Genomic DNA, 26,779 nt, shown 5'->3' with positions numbered 1-26,779 from the left:
TAACAGTCTCAAATGTCAACCAAACCTCTTAAGGAATTCTTTTTCTGTATAAAAGCAAAAACCACATTGATTTTCACAACGCAAGAAGATGTTTGTTCAATTTGTAGAAAACCCCTTAAAAAATTTTTAACACAAATCAAGTAAAAAAGATTAAGATCACACAGTAGATACATTGTCATCTTTCAAATACAGGTTGATTTAATCATTTGAAGGATATACTTGAGGGCACATAGCTCTGCCAAGTTTTATACAAAAGGAATACACCTCCATTAGGATTTTGAAGGTTGTAATCTTCTTACTAACTAAAACTAACAAATAGAATGACTGGCAAACTAACCCTGAGTCAGTCGTAAGGTTCCAATCTCAGCTCAGGCCCTCCAGTGTGGCGTTCTCATGTTCTTACCGTGCTTTGCATCTGTTTTATCTGGGTACTCCGACTTCCTCCCACACTCCCCAAAAAATGCATGTTAATTAAAGAATGGTTGTTTTTCTATATGTGCCCTGCGATTGACTGTTGACCAGTCCAGAGTGTACCCTGCCTCTCGCAGAAAGTCAGTTGGGATAGGCTCAAGGTCACCCGTGACCCTAATGAACTAGAAAAACTGAATTAATATAATGGCTGGATGGATCTTTCCAAGTACTGTATGTGTCTGTATGTGTCAGATGGCAGCTGCTGGGAAGAGGATGGTGGGCAGCAGCAGCCTGTGCAGGTCGGAAACTCTCCTACGACCCCCCGAGGGGAGCCTCTGAGGGCCGCCTATCCCTCTCGACATGAGTCCTTTGAAGTCACTCTGCATCGTAAAGAGAACGAAGGCTTCGGCTTTGTCATCCTCACCTCAAAGAACAAGCCCCCTCCTGGAGGTCAGACATGAGTATCATTATTAATGCAATCTAATCATGTTTAGTTGAGCTCAGGTTATTTTGACCCAATGTATAAATGTGGAGATTTGGGTCATTCCAATTGACACATAAGTACATTCCCGTTCTAGACTCGTCTTCAGCTCTGAGTTGATGACCAGTTACTTCTGACTCTTTTTGTTGCATATTTTACTTCATGGCCCTGCAGATACAAACTGAAAATGTTGTTTCTTCCCAGGAACCCAAAATATATGTTCACTGTACAAGTATTTGAGAAATATTTCTGATAGTCAAGAGAGTAAATAAATGGTTATTATGATAATGAAAGTAATGATAAATGTATTTTGTATTTATTAATTAGTCATTAGATTATTCATAATTGATTGATTTATAATAAAGACCAAAATAGACATTCATTTATTACAATTGCCATGAATCAAAAAGCCTGATTCAAGCATACTCAACACTTAATAAAATAGTTAAGTGTTTTCATCCCTACTGTATAAAAACCAGTGCAGCATCTATTGTGCTGATTTTTAAGAAGGTAGAAGTGAAAGTTTGAGCTCACTTGGATAAAAGGACCTGCCGGTGCGTTGGGCAAAGTTTCAACTGATGTTCTTCCAATGTTCAAGGATTTTTATTGCTTTAAGATACCAAAAACTCAACAACCAAAGTATGCAAATTTAAATGTCACAATTCTAAACCTGACGTGTTTTCTTCTCACAAGCAACTGAAATGTGATGGTCACTTGTTTTCCACGTGTTTCAGTAATACCTCACAAGATCGGACGCATCATTGAAGGCAGCCCTACCGACCGTATGGGTCAGATGAAGGTGGGCGACCGAATCTCTGCTGTAAACGGTCAGTCCATCATAGAGCTGTCACACAACGACATTGTCCAGCTCATCAAGGAAGCCGGCACTTCAGTTACCCTCACGGTTGTACCTGAAGACGGTATGGTCAGCTTGTTTTCATCACGCTATGAGGCTCTGTTTTTCATGCGTGTCATTTGGGAATATACATGTGGCCTTTGCTCTAACAGACAGCATGCCTCTGTCCACAACAAACTCAGCCATGCAGAGTCCGTCTGTGCATCACAGAGCTGTTGGCCAGCAGCCTCCCAACTATGCGGACAGGTACAGGTACACCATGAAAAGACCCTCAAATGGGGATTGTAGGCAAATGAATAGTACCTCCAATCCTCTTAGTGCAGCTTGTGGTTCGTGCTGTTCTGTGGCTCACACACTCATACGCAGAAAGACAGAAAATCCCCTTCCACCTCTGCTCGAATGGTGGCGCACAGGGGAAGAAAAAAAAGATGACAGCGCAGTCAGGCTTCTTCTTATGATGCACTTTTTAAATCTGCAGCAGCAGTTCCTAACCTGCTCAGCATTCCAAGTTGACCCATAAAGCGCCACTGCAGAGCCACTGAAGATGTAATCTCTTTGAGCACAGAAACGTTATTGCAACAAGCTCAGCTGTTTAGTGGATTCAGTAGAACTTTGTCATCACATGGTACAGGTGTAGATACTAAAATAGCCAGGAGGCTTTAACGTCATAACATTATTAAACCGGTTTTCCTATTTTGATCGCATAACATAGCGGTAAGGAATTGCTGATTCAGTCAGTTTCTAAAATGGGTTTTTGGGATACCCTGGTGGCATTTTGCGGTATTGCAAGGTGTACACTGAGCATCCATCCATTCTTTCTCTGTACCGCTTGATACATTATTTTGTTAATATAGTGTTGAAAAAGTATTTGAACAAAACATTGCATCTGAGGTTATTCTATCAATATAGTTTTTTTCTTGCGAATATAGTCCCTTGCATATTGAGGGAAGTTTCTCAAATGGAGGTGGGTTTGAAATGAGTCGTGATGAAACTCTAATGAGGCACCTCATTGTAGAAATACAGTACTTTATATGCACAACATATCTGTATGGTAGAGGCTTTAATGCATGGATTACTAAGGCTGTAGACAAAATGCCACATATTTACGTGGTGTTTATTGTCTGTTCTGGCTCAGGAATGGTGACATGGGAACACTCAACCCACCAGGCTTCAAGCAGGTGAGACTGAATTTCTTCATTTTTCTCCTCCTTTGTTTGGTTGCTCGGCTCTTATAATGCTGTCTCAGCTCAAGGGAATTTTATTTTCCAAGTGCCTATGATACATTTGTATTTTGTATTTATTTTTGGTTTTTTTTGGGTGGGGGGCTCAAATCGCTGCGAAAAGGACTGTTTTGTGGTGGAACTGGATCGTAGCCAGCGGGGTTTTGGCTTCAGTCTGAGGGGAGGTAAAGAGTACAACATGGGCTTGTTTATCCTGCGCCTGGCTGAGGACGGACCTGCACTTAAAGATGGACGAATACATGTGAGTTTTTGCCATTTGGATCGGAATTAAGATAACACGCACTCCAACTTCTCTCATGACCAAAAATAAAATAAATGTATAAATGTGCTTCTCAGGTAGGCGATCAGATTGTAGAGATCAACGGTGAGGCCACTCAGGGCATCACGCACACTCGGGCCATCGAGCTGATCCAAGCGGGAGGCAATAAAGTTCATCTGTTGCTCCGGCCCGGCCAGGGTTTAGTTCCCGACCACAGTGAGTGACCCCCGACAAGCACGTACTCACACCTCGCCATGCACTTACTGATCGCTAGTGTTTAGTATCGGCCCTTCTCCTTCTTCTTCTTCTTCCTCTTCTTCCTCCTCTTTCCTCTTCATCTTCTTCGTCTTCTTCTCATGCATGCGTTGCAAGCTTTCTCTCTCTCACCTCTTTTATGTCTTCAGCTCTCAAGCTCTCTCATGCTCCTATATCTGACTTGCCTTCTCTGTTTTTTTCCATTGGCGCGGCTGTCTGTTTCTATTTATCTCTTCCTCTTATAGGTCTGAGCTCTTCTTCCACCCTGTGCTTCTACATGAAACCAGAGCATCACTAAAGGCCTCACTGCTTTTCTTGGTCTGTCCCTAAATAACCGCGGTAAAACCTTGTGCTCCTCTCCTTCTTCCCAAGTGATCCAACTGCTGCCAGATTTAAGTGTTGTTCTCTGCTCCCTCCTCTCACCCGCCATCAAATTAATAGACCAGTTGCCTGTGACAACACATGTAATTAGGTTCTGTACTTGGATGGCTAAACCAAAGCAGTGAGTCCTCGAAGAACAAACAGGCCTGCAGGGGTTATCAAGTTGTTATTGTGGATGCCACTGAACACATGCCTCTTCCTGACGGGGAATAAGGGATCAAGACCCCTGATTTTCATAAACATTATTATTATTATTAGGCTTTACACGACCAGGATTTTGGGGCCGATCACCAATCAGTGAGTTTAAAAAAAAAAAAAAAAAACATCACCGATCCGATCACAAGATGGAGCAATGTGTCTATTTAAATGACTTTTTCATTTACTGTATATACTTGTGTACTGTATACTGCGTATCTTCAAAAATATCTTGTCAGGTCATCTATTCTAATCACTCAGGTCAAACGAACATTACAACATGACAGAAATTATGGGTGCTAACTTACTGTAATCAAATAATTTTATTGTAATTCAATTACTTCACACACACCGAAACTTTAGAGCATGATTCAACACAACGCCGGTACAACCGTTAGTGCTAGCACCAACTTACTAGGCTACATTTCGTTTTTTTGCGAGCCATCTTGTATTAAAAGTATGTGAACACACCTCTAGCAAGCCTTGAATTGAAGTCCTCTCCCGAGCACCGGTGACCACCAGCACAGGTTTTTCCCCATTTTGTTCTTATAAAACACACACCGCAATCGATTGTTATTGTCATGGCTGTGATAACGATGATGTCATTGATCGGCTCCGCAAAAGACATTTACTCCGCGTCAATGTCATTGATCGGCTCGGTGAATTATGACATTAAAGACGATCAGCCGATCAGCATAAAATGCTAATTATCGGCCGATACCGATCAGGCCGATCAGATCGCTGTAAAGTCTAATTATTATTATTATTATTATTATTACTATTATGGTATAAAACTTTTTTAGAGTCCACACGCTCGTCGTGACACACAGATCAGTATTAGTTGGATTAATGATATTATGAAATATGATTATATCGTGGTGGTTAGGGGAATGGAACTTAGAGGCCTATTGGTCAATGGCCACATAAGATAACAGCAAACGATCAGCAAGGGTAGCAAGAATCTGTGTGTGTTCACTGGCATCAACCTATCGTCACAAAAGTAGACATTTCCATGAGTTGTTGCTCCTGGAAATCGAGCACATTAGCAGCAGCAATCGCTTTTGTGTCTGCTCTGTGCACAGTTGTGGCAGTGCACAGTGTTGCAACACAGTATTCATCTCTACCAAGCTAAATATTGCACAGAATGCAAAGTGCTTTTTTGTTTTTCAGTATGAGCATATAGCGCCTCCGATGCATGACATTTTGATTTTCCCTTAAATGTCCAAAATATCCCAGTAAAGGATGTGTTAGATTTTTCAGCTGGCAAATTATCTTACTTTTCACTGCTTGATTCGCAGGTTCGAAGGACAACGTATCCATCCCAAGCTCAAGCTTGCCCAAACACTCTGTAACTGACAGGGAGTTATTATCTCCGGCCTCTCCATCCTCTGTCACCATCTCTACCTCAGAAGTGTCTCCATCCTCACCCCCAGTAACCGTCCCGGAGGAGTTCTCCAGAACAGAGCTACGGTCAGTCGGCTCTCCTGGCGCTGGGAGGGAGCATGCACGTCAAGGTAACAGATTAAGAGGACAGCAGGTTTCCAACAAGCGTACCACCAGCCCCGGCACCCACACCAGGAAAACGAGTCGGAGTGACTTCAAGGCTACCAGTCCCAAGAGAGCCACTGAAAGCGGGGTAGATTGTGCTGACAGCTCCCAGAGCCCCAGAAAAACAGAGCGGGGATCCTCAGAGGATATGAGCAGAGATCGAAAGCATGAAGGGCAGAGAGACCATCGCTCCTCCAGCCCCAAGAAGAGCTCCAAGAAGGACCATGACTCTGTTGTGCCCTTAAAGAACCAGGAGGAGCCCCAAAGCCCGCGGCGCCCAGCGGGCCAGCAGCCCCCTGGAGAAGGGCGAAAGTACAAAGATGAGCCTGCAGCTCATTGGCAGGAGAGGGGCGCTACGGAAAATGAGCGCCACAAGAGGGGCAAAAAGGCTGAACAAGAGACGGTGCCACCAAAGTCGCATGTGCACAGGGAGCGGTCAGGATCAGGCGGGGACACGCTGAGCCGCAGGGGTGCAAAAGAGAAGGAGAGTAGGTCCCACAGGTTGCCTGAAGATGTGAACAAAAAGGACCCCAGGGGGTCCAGCAATAGCATCCAGGACCCTGGCTGCAATGGGACCTCCACCAACAAGAAGCCTCCCATCACACCAGGTCCATGGAAGGTTCCCAGTCCTAGCAAGATCCATTCCCAGGTGGACACAACATAGAAAGCATACAGTCAGAAAAGATTTTGTTTTTATCATGACCTATGATTTAGTTTCACCCAATTTGTCTGGCTCAGTGTGGCAAGGCTGATGTCTGTTCCGACACGCATGCTGGAAAGAGCGTGGAACAGGCCGTCCTGCTTTTGAATCTTTTTTTTTCTTTCTCTCCCCTCCACGTCATTACAGACTCCGGTTTGAAGAAAACTTGCATTTCCCCATTCACTGTGAGACTTGGATGAAGGATCTGATTTTGACACTGTGAAGGCTCAAGGCACATTATCGTGGTCGCGGATTCTGTTGCTTGTGGATGTATTCATGGTGTTGGATGAGTCATTAGGTGTTTTTTGACAACACAATACTATTGGTGAGCTGGCTGCTTCCATGTACATTGAGCTTCAGCCTCTCATGATCTTATCAACGTGTTGACAGCCTTTTTGTGGAACTTTTGCCACACCTCAGCAGACCGGACACTTGTGCTTATCTTATTGTTCTAGTGTTTGTTTCATCTGTGTTAATAATAATGTAACTTATTGAAATTGTAACTGTCAGTTGACATGCTAAGTCACTTCACTTGTCAGGTCTTAAAGTTAGAAAGAGAATGTGGAGATAACCACTACAGTTTAAAATTACAAGAAAAAAAAGCCTTTGTCAATTGGGGGGAAAAAATCTATACTTGCGAGATCTGCCTATATTTGTTTTTAGGGTTGCCTATGCTCACGGTTGTTAGAAAGGCACAATGCGAATGCTGCCGTACAAAAAACAAACAAACCAAGGGATAATGTGGTGTTAAAATTACTGATCAATATTTCCCTGAAGATTTTACAACTGTAAGTACTGCAAAATCTATACATTCTATTTCTATGATTCTGTGATCCATGACGGGTCAACTTAGCAGCTCTGTGTTTTATGTGATGTGGCTATTGTGTGTTTGCAAGCTTTTCCATGTCGCTGGAGCACTGACTTAATAATATACGGGATCTGAGCATTATTTATCAAAGTGTTTACGACATACTGACACAGATTTTAGATGAATGGAATTAACAGAGCTTGATTGTAAGAAGTGAGAGCTCTGACTTCAGCATTCTTAAACAGTGCTTATATATTTTTCAGCCAACACAACATATAAATGTTTTCTTTTTTCACCTTACATTTGTCACTAAATTACTCCCATTATAATTTCTTGAGTAAAAAAAATGAGGCTTGTTTTCATTAAATTCTTGAATTGGCACCAATATTATAATGTACAGTATACACAATTATTTTTAGAGGTTTTCATCCACTCAACATATATCAATGTATTGTGGAATAATATCGATTCCTCACAGAATAAGAGACATGATACTTTTCAGTAAGCTGTTAATCTGTTGAGTTCCTCTGTGACTCATCATTGACTTTTTCTGAGAGTGAAAAATGAGACAGTTCATCGAATGAAGTCAACCAGTGACCCATGCTCTTAAAATAACCTCACTATTAACTTTGTTGGGGTGAATTTAAACCTGCACTGATGTTGCTGCTCTTGAGCACAGTCATGTCTGGTGGCTCGCACACTTTTATTCACATGAGATGCTGGTTGCCACGTGAAGCATCAGACTGCCTGTGGAAGGATGTACAGAAGAAACTTACTGTCTGTGGCATCACTTACAATTTTTTTTGTCCACTCGTTGTTAATATGATTGACCCCTGTACTGTTTATTGTGCATTCCATGACCATGTATGAGATTGTGGCCTTGTATCGCTCAAACACATATAAGAAATATATAGTTTTAACATTACAGTTGTAAATGTTTCTATATTGTACAGCACCTGTATAAATATTTGCCTTTGTGGAGAAAAACTATCATCTGTAAATTGTTTCATTATTTTTTTAAGGGAACTGACAGGAAAAGATATACAATTGGTGAAATAAATAATCTTCCATTCTGATCATGCACTGATGAATAAAGGTTTACTGAAAAACAGAAGCATGTGTTGGTATGTTAAGCTAGGTGATAGAAAACACAGACGTGGCATTCTTGAGCCTTTTGTTCTAAAAACATTCAAACGAAACTGGCTATGTTCATGTGTTTTCCAAAGCGACAAGAGCGTGACTTCAATTCACAGTTACAGGGTCAACGGAATTTAAAGTTTTATAAATACTGATGACATTTTTTTTTAAATAATCCTAATAACTAACTATTAGGCCAAAGCAAGTCAGCACAAAATCTAATAATAAATGGTGATCAACATTACCTAGCCCCAAAAAGTACAAGGATCATTTACCATTGTCCTAAAGTGGTCTTTTGCAATGTGTTAGCCGCTAGTCGAAACAATGTTTTTCTCCTAATATGCCTTCATTTTTTATATATATATTCATCCATCACTATTTTTAAAAGATAGCTCTTGTTCTATTTTCACACATTTTGAAATGTTCACATGACATTAGCAAATGGTAATACTGTATATCTTTACTGTACACCTAATAATAACTATATAGTTGCGAATACAGTGTATAATTCTCTTTTTCCTAAAAGTCAAAAGCACTTGTTATAAGAACAACTTTGTTCAGTATTATTATTATTACTACGTGATTTATACAGTGGGCTACTGTATTTGTTCCTGGGGGGAGGTGGGGAGTGCTGCCTCGCTCTCAATTACGTCACCTGTTCAGAAGGGCGACGTGAATGGGCGCACGCAGGCAGTACACCAAAAAAAACTGCGTTTCCCGTGATGCTTTTCGACGTCAACAGACTACAGGACAACAAAGTGAAGCGGTATGTACCACGCGTGCGCAAAGGAAAGCAAACGGCGGACGTGCGCGATAGGGCGTCAAGTGATTTAAATATGGCAGCGACAGCGGACTCATCGCGGCTCACAATAGGGGGAAATAACACGAGGGACATTTTTGCTCTGTTGTGCAAAGCCAAGAGAAAGAAGAAGAAGAAGAAGAGGGACTTGTCACAAGTCGATGATGGCCGGGCAAAGGGGTACGAGAAGAAAGTGAAGCTCCGTCCCCCTCATCCTCACGAGCACCCCAAGTCGCATCTCTTGGAACGCCATCCTCATCCTCACAACTTGAGCGCGGGTGAGCATGTCCTGCCTGGAAGCCATCATCATCATCATCATCGCCATCTCACCAAGAAGAACATGCGTCGCCCTCCTCCCCCTCCCCCTCCTCCTCCTCATACTGCTGCTGCGCCGAGGAAGATACATGAGCATCTTCCCGAGCAAGGACATTTGTCTTCTGAACCAACCAATCTCTTCACTTTTCCACCTCCCAAACAATCTGAGTGCAAAGATACGAGGGACGGTCACTTGAAGATGAAAATCAAGAAGGAAAATGCTTACGCAAACATGGGATACGCAGATGTAAAGAACAATACAGGTGAGAGTTTGGTACATGTTTACCATGTCTTGGGGGTTTTTTTTCGTATAAAGTGTTTGCCCCCTTCTCAAATTCTTCGTCAGCCCCAAGTGTGAAGGTTTTTCCGTCCATGTTAAAAACTCTTCTTTTTTTCCTCATGCTTTTTACAGCATTTTAAGTATTTGTTGCACTGTACGCTGTTTTAATTGTACTTTTATTTGTCTTTGTTTTGAGCTGATTTTTTCCCCTTTTTTAAAAATGCTTTTAATCATGTAAAGCACATTGAGTTATCCTTGTGTATGAAATACACTCTATAAATACATTTGCTTTGCTTTTCTTACCTTCTTTTCAGGCTAGAATGATTATTTCAGTTTTGAAAACACAAATTGGGTGCAAAAATGGAAATGTATTTGGGATATTTTTACAACGTACTCAGGGTCAAAGTGGGAGTTTTTAAGTTTCCGATCCCGTGATTGGTTTTATTTTGTCTTTACAATGTTATATCTAGTTCACAATATATATGTTCTCTACCACTGCTAAAAAGGCTCAAGGCAAGTGCAAGTATCGTACCAAAGGCATGCACGTAGTCAAGAACTTTAACGCACATCAGCTCTACAGCTCTATTCGTGTTCATTTCTGTTAATAACCATCATTATTTCATTGCTCAAAGTCGCTTTAGCCACAAAGAACTCGTGTATTTGAAGTTGTAAATGCAAATTCACAAAGCATTTTGATTTCAGATGCCACTTTCGCGTTTCAGCCCTGATCGTGTTGTACGTACATGTGACTACCAACTTCACATGAATTTGATATGGATCAACGAGAATCAGGAAAGTGGACTTACCTCATTTAATGGCAATTGGTTTGAATGTCGGCAGAGCTGCTTTTTGAAAGCCGTTCTTTTCTGTAGTTTAAACAAGGCAGATCAAAACGATATATTTATATTTTGGTCATTCATTGCATTTTGCTGGCGGTTTTCCTGTTGAATACGTTTTCCATCCACCATCTTTCTCCTGACTTGAAACTGTTCCTGTCTGGGCAGAGTCCAGGACCCACAAAGTGAATGTGACATCTCTGACACTGGAGGAATACATCCGGAAGAAGGAAAAGAAGAAGCACCATGAAAGGGAGCGGAGCGCCAAGAAGATACGACAGATGAGCAACAAAGCTGTTCAAACGATATGTTCGGAATCGGGACTAGGTCAGCATGATCCGTCTACATGCGGCAGCATCAAGCAAGAACATCTTTGCCAGCCTGACAGAGATGCTCCAAACCTCCAGCGGCTGGACCTCCATTCTCTCGCCCCCTTTCTATCTCATCAAGACCAACACATCCGCAGGTCCTTCTTGCAAACAGGCAGCTCCTATGGTCGCTTTATGCACGAGGAAAGGCAAGCCAATGGCGGTGCGTCGGTCCTGCACGCCTACGCCGATGAGCTGGCCTGTCTCAGTCCAGCTCAGATGGAGTGCTTTTCCCAGGAATTTCTTCAGTTGGCTTTTGCCGAGAAGCAAAGGGGTGCGGCCTCTTATGCCTTGGCAGTGGTGCATAGTGTGGCCGCCTACCTACCTGACTTCCTCGACTACTTTGCCTTTAACTTCCCCAATACACCGGTCAAAATGGAGATCCTGGGCAAGAAAGACATTGAAACTACAACAATTGAGAACTTTTACTCTGAGGTATGTCAAAATCTAAACAGGGAAATCCTGCACTTCATAGAGCAACAGGTGGGCAACAGTATTGCTTTGTTTGCTAATGTTTGTGCACTCTGAGGAAAGATGAATGAATGAGAATGAGAGTTCTGGGCAACTTCAGTGCTCAGGAATTAAATGAGTTGCTCTCTTCACATCTTCACAACTTTGAACTACTGCTGACTCAGGTACCAAATATGCTACACAAGTGTAACTTACACTCTCAAGAATCTTCAAATACTGATTCTTACAATAGTGTGTAGTTTTGAAAAGATATGTGGCCAGAGATTCTGGACCTAGCTGACGTCCTTATCACAAACTTGACCCATTATCAACATTGTATATATTTTGTTTCTCCATGTGTCTGTTGATTTGGAATATTTGGGCCCAAAGTTGACCTGAGTCATACAGCTAGGGGGAGAGAACGCTTACAAAATGATCTTTTGTATGGAGAAGAGGCAGTCACATCAAATGCTTCCTCAGGTGAACCGCACATACAGTTCCGGAACTTACCGGGCCGGACCCATGAGACAGATCAGCTTGGTGGGAGCCGTGGATGAGGAAGTGGGAGACTATTTCCCAGAATTCCTAGACATGTTGGAGGAATCACCATTACTGAAGGTTCACTTTTTTTGTTGCAAATGCAATTGACATCAGAATATTAATGTGTTAATTTACATTGGACAGCAAAAGCTAATATAAGTCACTCAACGATTTTCTCGTTTTAATACACCAACTGCGCAGAGAACTTGACGATCTGATATTTGACAATAAAGGCGTCATTTCACTTTCCAAGACAAAGATTGATGCATGCTTTAGATGTTGCTCAAATTATTCGTTAGCTTATGTGAAGATTTCAAAATTGTATTCATGAATCAATACAACATTTCTGACTTGTGTAGATGACCCTTCCGTGGGGAAGCCTCTCCAGCCTGAAGCTGGACTGTCGCTCTCAGAGCGACGATGGGCCCATTATGTGGGTGCGACCAGGAGAGCAAATGGTGCCAACTGCGGATGGGTCCAATTCAACTTTGAAACGCCGCAGGTGACAATGTTTATTTTAATAGTGGTTAACGTCTTTTTACTCGTGTATAGCAATTTGAAATGGCAGGGGTTAGGGGGGGTGGTACCTCTGAAAAATGAATTTCATTAATTCACATTGAATCAGTAATCTTTTATAGTTGACGAGCTGAGTATAGTGTGTACATAAGATTGAAATTGAGACTACTAAGTTTTCTATTGACTGGTGGTTTCTTTTCACGAAGGTCCATGAAGGAGATAAAAAATCTCCACTACCTGCCAAGGGCGAGCGAGCCCAGAGAGGTTCTGTTTGAGGACCGCACCAAGGCCCATGCTGACCATGTGGGCCAGAGTTCTGACTGGCAAAGCACTGCTGCTGTGGGAGTGCTGAAGGCCGTGCACTTTGGAGAACGGTGGGAGCCTTTAGTTCAGAATAAAACTATCATGCTTGATCATGTGTAGGCCTTTTACTGAGGATGGATAAGTCATTTCATTATAACTCTCCCCCAGGAATAATCAACCTCGTGTAACCAAAGATGTTGTATGTTTCCATGCGGGTGACTTTAAAAAAGTTGTGCAACAACTGCAACTGGATCTTTGCGAGCCTCCAGTATCTCAGGTAGTTTTCAAGACAGATCCATGATGGATTCACCGTAATGATGTGTTTTGGTGTTACAGTCCTTTAATCACAGTGAATGTTTGTAAAAGTGTGCACAGTGGCTGGATGATGCAAAGCTCAACCAACTGAGAAGAGAAGGCATCCGCTACATCCGCTCCCAGCTGTGTGACGACGACGTTTATTTCATCCCACGGAACGTCATCCACCAGTTCAAGACGGTGTCCGCAGTCTGCAGCTTGGCGTGGCACATCCGGCTCAAACATTACCACCAGGAGGAGCGAGGCGAGGAGTCAAAAGAGGAGCTGAGACCCAGCAATGTTAGCCCCTTTTCAGGCCGTGTCTACTCCACCCACCCTTTTTGTCTACATGTGCCCTGCGATTGACTGCCGTCCATTTCAGGGTGTAGCCTGCCTCTTGCCCAAAGCCAGCTGGGATAGGCTCCAGCTATAGAAAATTGATTTGATTCTGGTAGTTGCAAGGTTTATTTCACATTTAGAAATGGACCCTACATTCTGGTCTTTGATTTGGTGCTTCAGCATTGCTCCATGAAGTCACTGATGACATTGTAGTGGTTTATTCACCTGATTTCTATGCGGGCAGTGTGAGTTCAACTCCCATGCAGTAACAGTGTGAATGTGAATGGTGTCTGTCTACTGTATATGTACTAGCGACTTGTCCAGCGTGTCGTTAGCCTTTCGCCAAAATTCAGCTGGGATAGGTTCCAGCTCCTGGTGACCCAGACCAGGATAAGCTGGACAGAAAATGGATGGATAGAAGGTTTGCTCCATCTCCAAAACCATCTGAGTGACAGAGGTCAGGTAATGTAGAATAATGAACATTCAAAAGAACTTTGAGATGGATAGATACATAGTTATTTATTTTAGACGAGCACTTAATGTCATTTTTATTTGGCATTTTATACTTTTTCAACTGTACTGATAATTTGATATGTTATTTATTGTCTTTTATTGTTCTAAATGAATGCAAATTGTATATACCTGTATAGCCAGTGACAATAATTTTGTACTTGTGTCTACTGGTTAGCAAGTTAGACTCAGTAATAAATAGAAATTGTGAAGCTGGTGTTAAGGTTTTCTTTAGTTTGTTGTCTGCATACACGGGGGGAGAAAGATCGTTTTTATTTTAATCTATTCACAGATCTACTGTAGTTTAGCTGGCTGGGGTTTCTTTTTTGTTGTTGGTGGGTTTTTTTTGTTTGTTTTTTGTTTTTTTCCTTGTGTTTGTTTCCCCCAAGGTTACAGGATTATCACACAAGGAGATGTGAGATCATGAGCATTTCCATTCGTCTGCCTTTTCTAAACATTGTAAAATTATTGATGGTAGTCTTTTTGGGTGTTTGTTTATGGACCTTACAAACGGACACCAACAGTCTCCAAACTTCAAAAGTTTTATTGAAGACATTTGGTGCTCCAAAATGCAATCGGAGTAAAGTTAAATTAAAAAAGAAAGAAAAGAAAACTGGCACTGTGAATGAATTGCTGGTGGTGGAGCACTGACCAGAAAAAGAAATAACATTCACTGGTGAGAAGCATAAACAATACATTCACATCAAGTTATTAACAGGAAATGTGCTGATCCTTTTTCGATGAAAATGTGAACTTCAGCAAACGTCTCGCTTGAGGCTCTGAGAGACCAATAGCGACAGCACACATCAACACTATTGAAGGACATCATTTTGGGAGAGGAACATCATTTTAGAACCAGTTTTGTGGATAATTCCTCGGTCCTTTTGGCTTTCCTAACCTTTTCCTAAATCCTGCGGACAGCAAAATAAAACATTCTTGCATTGAAATGGATCGAACAGATATATATGATAATTTAGTGGATGGGAAGGTTACCAAATTGGAACAATGAGGTTACGACTCCCTTTGGAGGTGATGGCAGTAGACGTGGAGTCGCTGACTTTGCTGAGAACATGTTGGAGTTTATTTGTATTATTCTGAGATATTTCAGCTTTGTCACGAATATTTTTTGTGTGTTTTATAAAATAAGGAAATTAATTAGCATGACTCACTTTTCTGCATATCTCTGAACATTTTCAGACTCTGAAGAAGAGCAAAAAAAACAGCAACAATTGAGCAACCATTTGTTTTGGAAAGAGCTTTTTTTCTGTCTGCGTGTGAATGAATGTTTTGATACCTTTTTACTGGATGGGCCCTTCTCATTGTTTTTTTCTGATTTGTCTCTTGTCGTCCCACCATCAGTGACAGAGGCCATTTGGTTGACGTCACACCCTTCAACTTGTGCTGATAAGCGAGAAACAGAGCTGATAACACTGATGGTGTTACATTGAGGTTTTCTATACATGTGCATCACAACTAGGTTTTCTGGTGCGCAGCTCCTTTCATGGCTGAAGATACTCACCACTTCCTCCCTCAGCAACAGGAGATGTGGGTGACAGCCACACTGGAGTCAGTGGCTCTGTAGGAGAAACACAGCTTTACTTAATGATGGGCTTAATGATGGGCTTGATTTACTTAATAATAGAGGTAAAATTAAGATATTGGGAATTATTTGATGGGTTAACTTCATCAAAACAGTTCAGTTAGTGATCTATTTATTATTGGATATATTTTGGGGTTAAAAGCGAGAATGCCACAAAATGTTTTGACGTATATTGTAAGTCTCATCAATAATACCTTTTTTTTTGTTTTTTTTGCCAAAGCCTTAACTTATTTGACTTATTTTCTTCACTGGTAATGACTGAGCCTCACATGCATGATAAATTAATTATACAAACAATATGTCATTACAGTATATTATTAGCCGATATTTGTTCATCCTTTGGTTACATCGATCCATCCATCTCAGCTGACTTTGGGTGAAAAGCGGACTACACTATCGAATTTTAGCCAGTCAGTCACTGTGAACATGAAGATAGACAACTATCCACATTCACAGTGTCACTGAGTGGGAATTGAACCCATCCTGCCTACGTGGAAATCAGGCAAGTGAACCACTGCACTTCCAGTAACCCCTTTTGTCACATTTTATCATGATATTATTTGTACTTTCACAGACCTTTACAACAATCTTACCTGTGGAAGTCATTTTTGCTCTCAGACTCTGCAAGAAAAAGAGAGTAATATGTTTATAGTAGTGTGTCTCGATCTAAGGTAGCAACTAAACGGCACAGATACATTATTACACTTACCTTACTCCTCACCCATGTCTTTGTTTCTCGCTCTAATGAGTCGCCCACCAGCTTTGAAGTACCTGACCACTCTGAGGAAGTCCCAATTCTGTTTAGATTTGCTACTGGTGTGACCTCTTGCTGACTGGCAACAGGAGCTGCATTGCCCATTAGAAGTTCCTCATTTAATACACTCACCAGCCACAACATTATCACCACTTGAACAATATAATCACATCCATTACAAGAGCAGTACAATTTTACACCACTGCAAACTCCAACCATAATAATAGACATATGGCATTGTTGAGCATTAATATTTTTGCAACGGCACAGTTTAGATACAGCTCTTGTGACATCATCATATTGTGTAAATGCTCATAATGTTGTGGCTGGTCAGTGTACTAGTACAAAGCTATTTTATATATTTGTTCAAAAGACAATGATCTGTAATACTATGATTAAAGACACCTTGTTGAAAAGCCAACACATATGATTCTGGAGTTCTATCTGAAAGTGATGGTACAGGCATAATGGGACTCTCTAGGGCAGGGGCGTCAAACTCATTTTTGTCACGGGCCACATTGCACTTATGGTGCTCGGGGGGCCATTATGGCTTCAAACCCATATGACTGTATGATTGCCTCATATTATTACATATACACAAATTCATGGATAATTACTTTTTAAATCAAAATCCTGTAAAAACTGTTCAACTACAGTATGAATCAATTTTATTTTAAATAAATAAAGCATTTTTGTGATCACCCGATAACAAAAATGCTTGCAATATCTCAATATTTTTAAAAGTGGAGACAATTTTGAATTTGGTATTTTAGCAAGAAACACAAAGTCGATGCACACTCTCGCGGGCCACATAAAATGACGTGGCGGGCCGGATCTGGCCCCCGGGCCACCAGTTTGGCACCTGTGCTCTAGGTATATACACAATTGTGTTTATTTTAAACATTTGTGATATCTCGCTATTATGTTATACTACTTTCATAAGATAATTCTATATCTTACCCCCCGGGTCACACTGCACAGTCTCAGCAATCACATTCGGTGGAATGATGACAGTTAGCCTGTCTGAGGAATCGGAGTGTTCTGAAGACACCACCAAAACATATCACAAAAGCAGTTCTGTCTTTAAGGTACAATACATCTGCTAATATACAAAGCCATACTGATTACATGATTCTACGATATTTGATTGACAATAGGAATGAAAAGTTTCTACGTTCAAGTCTGTCTCAGCTCATGTCTTTCTGTGTGGAGTTTGCATGTTCTCTCTGTGCTTGTGGCAGTTTTCTCCAAATGTTACGCTATATATTAATTGAAGACTAAATTAAGCATAGGAGTGAATATGAGTGTGAATGGTTGATCAGTGTAGGGTATGCCCAGCCTCTCACCCAAAGTTAATTGGGATATGGCTCCATCTTCCCTGGGAGAATGTTCAGGATAAGTGGTATAAAAATGTATGTACTGTATGTCTGAATGGATGGATGGATGGAGATGTTTGACCATCTGATACCAACCTATGTCAACAGCTAGTTGATAGGATTCAGGGGTTCGTTCGGGCAGAGGAGGAGGTGTGTCTACATCAGTATGAGCTCCTATTGAAACAAAAAGTGCATCAGATGCTCCACCTAAATTTGTTGACAGCGGGGTAACATGAATCATATCCCTTGGTGTGCTGATAGATTCTGATCTGACATTTAGCAGTCGTATTAAATCAATCACTAAAACAGCCTTCTACCAGCTGAAGCACATATCCAACGTGAAAGGGTTGCATGTACCAAGCAAACCAGAAGAAGATCATCCATACTTTTATCTCCAGTAGACTTGACTATTTTAATGGTCTTCTGCCTGGACTCTCCGAACAGAGCATTAAACAGCTGCAGCTCATTCAGAACGTTGCAGCTCGGGTTTGAACAGAACAAAGAGATCAGAGCACATTCCGCCAATTCTACAGTCTCTACACTGGCTCCCAGTCAGCTACAGAATAGACTTTAAAGTTCTGCCACTGGTCTATACATCAGCAAATGGCTTTGAATACATTAAAGAAAAGCTAATGGAATATAAACCTAGCAGGGCTCTGAAATCTACAGACCTAGCGAGTGAAGCACAGAGTCCAAAGCAAACATGGTGAAGCAGCAATTCGCTGTTATGCTGGACACAAATGGAATAAGTTGCCAACAGAACTAAAATCAGCCATAAGTATCTATGTTTTTAAGTCCGGCTTAAAAACCTTATTTTTTTTCTCAAGCTTATGATTGAGCGTTTTAGAGCAATTCCATTTTTAAAATGATCTTTTCTTTTTAAATGTATGTTTGCACTTTGTTTTTAAATGCATTTTACCATGTAAAGCACATTGAGTTATATTGTGTATGAAATGTGCAATATAAATAAATTTGCCTTGCCTTGAATAGTTTATTTTTTTTACATTAGTCATTAATCCATAAAGGTTAGGGAGCTTTGAAATTGAAATGCTTGTGTTTGTCTGGTGGTTCTTGTGTTCTACCTGCCAGAGGGAAGGTGGTGGAAGAAATTGAGTCTGTCAGGATTTCATCTATCATTCAAAATAAATGTGGTTATTGCCATTTATTATATATTTATTGCCAGACAATAATCGCTGCAATTTTGGAACTGAGTTGAGGATCGCAACCATTAGGGGCCTTAAAAGCTAAGAATAGAGATGCAATGGATTGTTGCCACATTCTAGTCTAGTCACTTCATGTGAGACTAAACAAAGGATTTCACCACTGACCTGTGTCGAAAGTAGAGTTAGACCTCGGTGTGTGGTCATTCAGAGGCAACGAGGGCTTACTGAAGATGGGACCAACGGTCCATCGCTTGTTCGCAGGTGTTGCATTGTCAAACGGAAGGATGTCAAAGTAGGGGTCCTCCACCATCAGACAGATGGCGGCTGCTGCATTGGGTGACGCTTGACGGTTCGGAATGTTGATGCCGTGCTGCATGTTCTCCACTGCAATCACTTCTTGTCCAGTGTGGACCGCTTTAGGTGAAGTTCCATGCCCGTCCTGGTGGGTAGTTGGGCCTCCAAGAAGTATGTGTGGTTGATCGTGGTGATTATTCTCTGGAGCAGAAGGCACCATTGTCTCGTTCTGCCAGGTGTTGTTGATTTCCTCATCGCAGATGCTCTCGAGTTGTGTGTCCTCACTTCCAACATCTTGCTCCCTCGTAGACGTTCCCATTGTTACCTTGGTTATTTGACAAGAGAATGCAAGTCAGAAATCCTGCTGGAATAAATTTTAAACTTATCTCCTGTGAAGGGTGCGTTATTAGTTTGATCACCTCATTTTTGCAGCTCTGTTCATCCATGGAAAGCAAGTATTTCTCAAACAGTAACCTGATGATGCTATAGACTAATTCATACTGTTCCTAAGGTAAAACAACAAAAGAGATATACATTAATAAAAAGATGCTTGATAGATACTGTATTAATGCAGATGAAAGAAAAAATATGGACGGTACCTTGGTTTGAACCACAGATGGCCTTTGGGTTCTCATGATATGAACTAAGTCACATATATTGAAATCTGAAGTGATCATCTATAAAAAAAAATGTAAAAAGCAAGCAAACAAAAAGCTCGATTTGAGCAATTCTTATCTTTAATGATTAAATAAAGAAAGAGCTGGGAGACATTTCTCACCCCTTTCTTAAGAAGGTTCCAAGTATAATCGATGACACAAACGACTCCTGTTCTACCACATCCAGCACTGAAAAGAAAGCAGCCGCGGGGACTTTAAGAACACTGTGACACTGAACCTGTCCTACTGTCTTGAAACATCTTTGAGTATAAAATGAAAAAATATATATGTTTCAGTTACAGTGTGTGCCTTTTCCAGGCTTTGAGATATCTTCTGGAACATTTTTTTCTCGTTTTTCTCGTATGACTGTTACAGTATATAGTGGAATATATAGTCCCTGGTCTTTTTAATGTTGAAGAAGCAAAACTTTGTTGTATTTAGAATTCTCTCAGATTATATACTGTACAAGAGAATGTATGAAGGTGCCACAGGTGTTTCAATTGACACTCATACCATGTCCAGCCTTGTCCAACTACAAAAATTAAGTTGTCAAATATGCCATTGTGGGGGAGGGCAGAGGTGCTTAAAATGAATGTGCTCCCAAGACTAACTTTTTGTATCTCTGCTATCCCTTTAGAAATATCTCAAAAATGTTTCAAAGAGATTAATAAATTATGGAAAGACAAAAAAAAAAATCTGTATTCACTTAAAAAGAATGTTTGTCCCTAGGAAGAAGGGTGGATTAGGGATACCAGATTTGTATGCATATTATTTAGCATATAATAGTGTCTGCCTGTTATCCAGGCCTTATTAGAAAGATGAAGCGGATGTTGGTGGCTGGAGATGGTTGGAACAGAAAATGATGGCTGAAAATTTCAAAAATCTTTCCTTGGCTTCTACTAGTTGCCCAAATAAATATTGATGCAATTTACTTGTAATAACTGTTAATTTGTGTAAACACTCATGTAGGCTTCAAACAGTGTTAATGTAGGAAAAAAACTGAGGGGAAACAGAGTGGGTCGTTGGTTTCCTGTCTTTAAGAAATAGGAGGGCCTTCACATCTGAGGCTGAGACAAGACATGCATTATAAGATATACACTACCCACAACAAGATGAGCACCTCCACAGTTTAATAAGATTTAATATAAGAGCTGAATAGAAAATTGTTAAATTATAAGAAACTAATGTTCCGTTTTGATTGGCACAATGAGAGGTGTATTAATTGTACAATCTGTTTGTTATTGTGGTTATAGTTTATAGTGGTGTCGGAGAGTAATGCAACATACAGATCGCTGTTTCCAATACGTTAAAACACTCTCACATAGCTCAATCAGTCAGTCGGTTTAATAAAGCACACCCCTGTTCCATTACAAACTACAATGACAGCAATAAACACTGTGAAATTATTACCTCTCTGACATTCAATCATGAGTGACAACTGAGCATTATTATTTTTGTAAACGCTGATATTTTTTTCTGATGCAGTCTTGTTGTCTTTTGGAATACTGTATTTGGAAAGCTAGAATTTGTCAAAAACAAATTATCCTTCATAGAACAAATGCATTATACTGTACATCTGGTCAGATGCAAAATTCTCAATCTTATCGGCACTTTTGACCTAATCTAGATCAACACAACAAAAAGTAGTGGACCAAATATGTAGATCTGTAGCATACTGTTTAGGGTGTGAGAGTAAGAGTAACTGAAACTGACAATAAACTCTCCAAGAAATAGGCTTGCCTAATATGTTTTAACACAACCTGACTTGAAGATAATGTTGTTCTAGGCATATAAAAAACTGACCTGCAGTGGATGCACATAGGGATGTCATCGTGGGACTGATAGGTATGCATCTCCTCCAGCATGTCCAAAATGGAGGGAATAAAATCCGGTACTCCATGGTCTGGCCACTTAACATAGTGCAGCTGTTTCAACGTTCGGTGACACTGGAGAAAGTTAAGACAAAGAAGACAAAAACAAGGCAAACTATCATTCAGAGAATATCAGCTATATAAAATCACATTTGTCCAAATTTACCAAAGAATAAAAACAACAACATGGATGTTGATGAGGAGACACACAGTGTTTGCAGAAAGCTTGTGATTATCTTCTTTGTCTTATGATAATTGTATATGTGGGTACCATCATCACTTACATTGTCACATGTCAATCTTAATGTCCTTGTCAGATAGGCTCCTTTGTCTTCTTCACAATCCTATATATATAAATAAAAACAACAACAAGATATGACACTCAGTTTTACTCCTCTCCTTTGGTTTGGTGACTGGTTATAGTTATCAGAGGAAGAATACTCACACAATAGATGATGAAGGGCCCACAGACAAATGACTTCTCTTCCTTATGTGGCCAATAACGCTCACACTTTTTCTGAAACGCACAAAAAATAGTAACCACAAAAAAGAGACGATTATTCATATCATTGGGAATCTTTTTTTTTTTTTTTACCTTTCCCATCTCAAATTCTCGGCAGGCCATTACTATAACCTAAAGAAAGCAAAAACAGAAAGGAAAAATAAATTAGAAAGAATGTTGTGTTGGTGGAGCTCAGAGGTCATGCATTTGGGTATTTTTTATTATTGTGATTATTACCTCCACCAAAACAGATGAGGCGAGAGATGAGTTTTAATCATCATGAGTTAGTCAGTCAGTGAGTCAGTTAGTTAATTAGCAAAAACTACAACACTGATATCCACAAAACTTTCTAGAAGGCCAAGAAGGCAGCTGTTACATATTGATGAGGAAGCAGATGAAAATGCAAACTACAGTACACTGCATTAGTACATTCCACTTGAATTGGAGCTGAGTGTGGCAGTGACCCTACAGAGCCATCAAATATTGCTGCAGTGAAAAAAAAGCCTCTTTGTGTGGCGCAGTAAGCATCAACTTTGCATTCAGCAATACTACCAGCTATGTGATTACTGTAGACTAAAACATTATTGTCTGCACGCCATGATCTGCTGGACATGTTTAGGATTTGTTCAGCCTTGGAGGAGGTCTGTACTCTCCTGGATGCCATTTTGCTTATTGTTGAAGCATCCAGGTGCAGTGGCAGGTCTACATGGGATTTGGCCCTGGACCATCGCTTCCATAGAGGCTTATTCTCAACACTTTACTTGTGATGTTGCAACTGATCCAGTATAACTAAAAATGTTGACAATTATTGTTATTGCTAAGATTTTTAATAATATTGTAAACTCGATGGCAGATGTAAATTAGGCTGAAGGGAAAACTCTGGAAAGAAGTGACTCCTACTTTTATGTCATACTCCCACACCATCCTCAAGAAGTCCAGCACTGTGTTATGTAATGGACCCTGAGTAGCAATGTAAGCCTTGGCACCTGTCACCCCCTGCACACATAACACAGCCGAGTCACACTGAGGTCACGTCTTTACTGCGTGCACTTGTATTTACAATGTATATGAAACACGAAAGCATTCCTTTTACTCTGACACTGATTATTTGTTTACCTTTATGAAACTGGCATTAATGTAGTCAGTGTCATCTTCAGAGGTCGTAAACGTGAGCTTGACTCTGCTGTGGTCAACTATGAGAGATGTTATTGAACAACAATATCAGGCAAAACAAACAACTTGAGGGCAGCTCCGCTGACTTTTTTTCCCCAGTAAATCAAATTATGTTAAACTATTGTGGCTTTGGTCACTTACAATTGATCTTTTGTCCAGGATATGTAAACAAATTAGGTAAAAGTCATAGATAACTTAACATAGTTGACGTTTGTTCTGACTGAGGCAAAACAATGTGAATTATTTCATCAAGTCCATAATGTTTAATATATCTGCCTTGAGTGACGCTTACATGGAAGTATGTCCTTATATCTGTTCTTCTTGATGTTTTCCTGAGTTTCTGCTGCTTTACTGGAATAGGTCTTGTCATCGCGGTACTTAATTGACTGGTTTCTCAACCTCTGTAAAAATAAATGAATAAAATAATAATAAGAAGAAGAAGGATAATAATTGTTATCATTATTATTTTTATAAAAAAGTTAAAATGTTAACTGGCATCCAGTTAGCTTGTCAGTCGCACATTTGATTTAATATTAATCCATGCACATGAAACAACAGTCAGCTTCACTCATGCCAAATCAAACAGAGCACAGGTGCTGTCTCTGACCACCTGAAACGTTTGGTAGGTAGAAAAAAAAAGTGTACTAACTCCTACCTAACAACATAAACAGTAAGGTACTACTACATGCAGCAAAATGAGGAACGATAATGATGATACTGTGTTGTTATTGAGTCGTAGAAGTTCACAAATGTTCCACATATCCTGGGTTAAGACAGGTACTTACACCACAACTATTATCACTGGAAGGCATCATATTGCTCTGTGCGTAGCAGGACTGCAGAGCCCAGTCGGGGAGGGGTGGGAGGGTCTGCGTGGAACTAACCATTTTTGAGGTAAGGAGGTGGTGTATTTTTGTTGTCAAAATATAACGTTTCAACCAAGTACTGTATGGTTAGGTACTTTTCTGTTTACAAAGGACAAACAGTTTTAAAAAATCTCTCAAGTTTTAGGGATGCCTGAGCATCCCCCAAAATGGGATGCAGACACCGATGCACTCTGTGTTCATGCAGTATTTTTTTTCTATATGTGTTAGGAACATCGCCAAATTTTGGACTGCGTCGGATATGAATCATCCGCACATGATCAGAATCAATGACTCATTTTACTACAAAACAAGCATGTACAAACTGAGAGGACTTCCACTTGCATTCTACCTTCTGAAAGGTTTATCACATCACTGCACCATGTTTGCAGTGATTTCCAAAAACACTGGCATTCTTGTTGGCCGGCCTCTTCTCTCACTTCCAGCCGGTCTGTAAATGAACTTTCATTTGCCCATCTCTGACATCAACACAGGAGTGCATTTGTTTGAAACGGAAGTGATGCAAGTGTAGCTCATTTCCTCTGGAGTGGTCGAGGGATGTGGTGGCATGACAGCACAGTGCCATCTTCTGCCTCTGTTGCCATGGCTGCGGCTCATCAATGTTTTCTTTTGACTCGATATCTAAACTTGATGTGTGTGCATTCTGCTTCCACTCTTTGTCTGTTCTGTTACATTCTCATACAGACACAAACCAGTTCATTGTCATTGTAATACCAACAGTTTCACCATGACATCTACTCTTGCGAACTGAGTGTTTACAAGAGAGTTTTTTTTTCTCAGTGTTACCACTTCTTCAGTTCATATCATCTCTCTCTCTCTCTCTCTCTCTCTCTCTCTCATACACAGACATTCAACATTAAGCGTAGGCGGTGGCGAAATATACAGTACAGTATATGCTCCCTGTCCCACGACACACAGCCTTGAAGTTATGGTAGGTCCTGTTATGTTGTGTCAGGTTTAGTTGCGTTCACCCCGTTTTACTACCGCCGACTAGGTGTCTCATCCACACTGTGACTACCATGGCAAATGTTTTGACAATTTAAACATCTTGCCAAGCATCCACAGTAATCATGGCCTGTCACGTTTGCTCATCCCGTCCCCCCACGTTGTCTCACGACTATCCCATTTTGTCGACGGTGGCCTGAAATGGAGCCACTGTGACCACCAGGAACATAGTGCAACCATAGCCCTAGGAGATGCCTACACATTGCCAGTCTGTTACTAAAAGTAACAGACTTAGTGGTCTTCCTTTCGTTCATCATTGAACAGCATGAAGAGGAAGCAGTGTTTTTAATACAATAGTTAGCCTATTTCCCCCTCATCTTACCCTGTCTTCATAAAACTCGTTGCCACCTACAAATTTGCGGTAAGCTGTATTGGAATACTGCAATATACTGTAAAACCTGACTCACCACAAATTCTTTGGCCTCATTGGCTTGCCTCTCCAATTTCTCGAGCAAGTTCCTCACTATGCAGGCCTGCTGCTGCTCCATGACTTTGTGCTCTCTGTCCATAACAGGTCAGCTTGCATGTCAGGACACTGATCCACAGGTCTGAAACTATAGGCGCACCAAGGCTCTAACAAGTCCTGCTCTCACTTCTGCACTTCTTTATTGTAATTTTCACATCAAGGAACTAGGGTGAGAGAACAAGGAAGTTCACCGTTTCTGTGGGTATATTTCACTGGGTCCTAAAGTCACTCGGTGCAGTCAGTGTTACAGAGGAAAATATAGAGACCCCATTGAGGGCACACAAGAGGAGTGCAGGGGTGTGAGGGTTGGAATGTATTCAGTAGATCCTGAACGAAAAGATGTCAGACAGTTGTGATAGCTTTTTATTCTCTGGAAGTGCCAACAAATCCACTATTCGTGGATGATATCTCAAACTCACTGTTGCAATTCAGCAAATAAATAATTAACTTATTGCTGAATGAAGCAAGCAAAATTATCTGAGTTGTTTTGGCATTTTGATTTCTGAGTTAGTGTTTGTATAATTAATGTGGGGGTTGAGGTGTTTGCACTATCTGGTGAGACCTGGCTGCAGTTTTATGAATTATCAACAACTTATATCAATAAATAGAATTAGTTTGACTGCATTTAGTTAAAGTTGTGCATAGTGAGTCGAATTTGTATATAAACTATCCCAGAAGTATGTAATCAACTGGACTTTTTCAGAGTTGCTTGCACAGTATGTACATGTTGCTTCCTCTTCAGTTTAAAGTAAACCAGTCAAAGTAAATGCTTATAAACATAAAGTTTACTTAGATACCAGACCCACATAAGTCAATTTACTGTTACTCATCACCATTGATTAGATGAAAGTTAGAATGCATTAAAAAATTCCAAAAGCAAATCCGGTTGTCCTTTGTCCAACCCTACCCTTCTACTGTAATTACTGTCGTTACAATGTTTAGGCCGAAACAAGGAGGGATCAAGTGTGCTTGCTTTGGTGAGTTCAAGATGTTAAGCAATTCTCTAGTTGCTATTTACAAGGTGCATAATCGTCAAATACCTTTTTTGTTTTTGTTTTATATACCCTTGACCCTACCCAATTATGACATGATCCATGAACCATTCTACACAAATCCAGTTGATTTCCCATTGATGTACAGCAGGTGAGCAACTCAAGTGGTTCTCCCAAAAATTTGTGCAAGATAGTAACAGTACTGATTCATAAAGATGCAT

The 26,779-nt window shown here is 40.6% G+C and overlaps 3 protein-coding genes across 11 annotated transcripts in view; 2 read left to right on the top strand and 1 right to left on the bottom strand.

The window, feature by feature from the left end:
* Positions 1-8,249, top strand: part of LOC133487362 (membrane-associated guanylate kinase, WW and PDZ domain-containing protein 3-like) — a 143,276-nt gene extending 135,027 nt beyond the window's left edge. For 4 of the 8 annotated variants that reach the window (XM_061793783.1, XM_061793793.1, XM_061793839.1 and 1 more), the window contains 7 exons: positions 664-861; positions 1,627-1,812; positions 1,901-2,000; positions 2,884-2,929; positions 3,069-3,230; positions 3,326-3,464; positions 5,378-8,249. In XM_061793783.1, the coding sequence (XP_061649767.1) occupies positions 664-861; positions 1,627-1,812; positions 1,901-2,000; positions 2,884-2,929; positions 3,069-3,230; positions 3,326-3,464; positions 5,378-6,291 (1,745 nt within the window). In that variant the 3' untranslated portion in view covers positions 6,292-8,249. The remainder of the gene's footprint in view (positions 1-663; positions 862-1,626; positions 1,813-1,900; positions 2,001-2,883; positions 2,930-3,068; positions 3,231-3,325; positions 3,465-5,377) is intronic. The other 4 variants (XM_061793832.1, XM_061793821.1, XM_061793801.1 and 1 more) reach the window with 3 other exon arrangements.
* A 732-nt stretch (positions 8,250-8,981) lies between these two features.
* On the top strand, positions 8,982-14,039 carry LOC133487343 (lysine-specific demethylase 9). 2 transcript variants are annotated; one of them, XM_061793751.1, is made up of 7 exons: positions 8,982-9,649; positions 10,671-11,305; positions 11,801-11,938; positions 12,220-12,362; positions 12,583-12,750; positions 12,848-12,956; positions 13,046-14,039. In XM_061793751.1, the coding sequence occupies exons 1-7, from the start codon at positions 8,995-8,997 to the stop codon at positions 13,337-13,339; spliced, it is 2,142 nt and encodes a 713-aa protein (XP_061649735.1). In that variant the 5' UTR covers positions 8,982-8,994; the 3' UTR covers positions 13,340-14,039. The 2 variants fall into 2 exon arrangements, with proteins under 2 accessions (XP_061649735.1, XP_061649726.1); XM_061793742.1 differs by having other exon boundaries at positions 10,671-11,353.
* Positions 14,040-14,350: 311 nt separating this feature from the next.
* ptpn22 (protein tyrosine phosphatase non-receptor type 22) lies at positions 14,351-25,725 on the bottom strand. Its single transcript, XM_061793763.1, has 21 exons — positions 25,508-25,725; positions 23,504-23,612; positions 23,155-23,231; positions 22,939-23,034; positions 22,132-22,170; positions 21,982-22,053; positions 21,821-21,880; positions 21,469-21,611; positions 19,788-19,854; positions 19,609-19,686; positions 19,429-19,515; positions 18,881-19,334; positions 17,649-17,726; positions 17,137-17,217; positions 16,132-16,268; positions 16,016-16,043; positions 15,342-15,398; positions 15,117-15,223; positions 14,992-15,022; positions 14,816-14,884; positions 14,351-14,733 (listed from the first exon to the last, which is right to left on the bottom strand). Exons 1-21 carry the CDS (start codon positions 25,607-25,609, stop codon positions 14,672-14,674), a joined length of 2,034 nt encoding a protein of 677 aa, XP_061649747.1. The 5' UTR covers positions 25,610-25,725; the 3' UTR covers positions 14,351-14,671.
* Positions 25,726-26,779: the final 1,054 nt, after the last annotated feature.

The sequence above is a fragment of the Phyllopteryx taeniolatus genome, chromosome 1 (assembly GCF_024500385.1).
Source record: "Phyllopteryx taeniolatus isolate TA_2022b chromosome 1, UOR_Ptae_1.2, whole genome shotgun sequence".
In the NCBI taxonomy this organism is placed as follows: Eukaryota; Metazoa; Chordata; class Actinopteri; order Syngnathiformes; family Syngnathidae; genus Phyllopteryx; species Phyllopteryx taeniolatus.
This window is presented reverse-complemented; position numbering and strand designations above follow the sequence as displayed.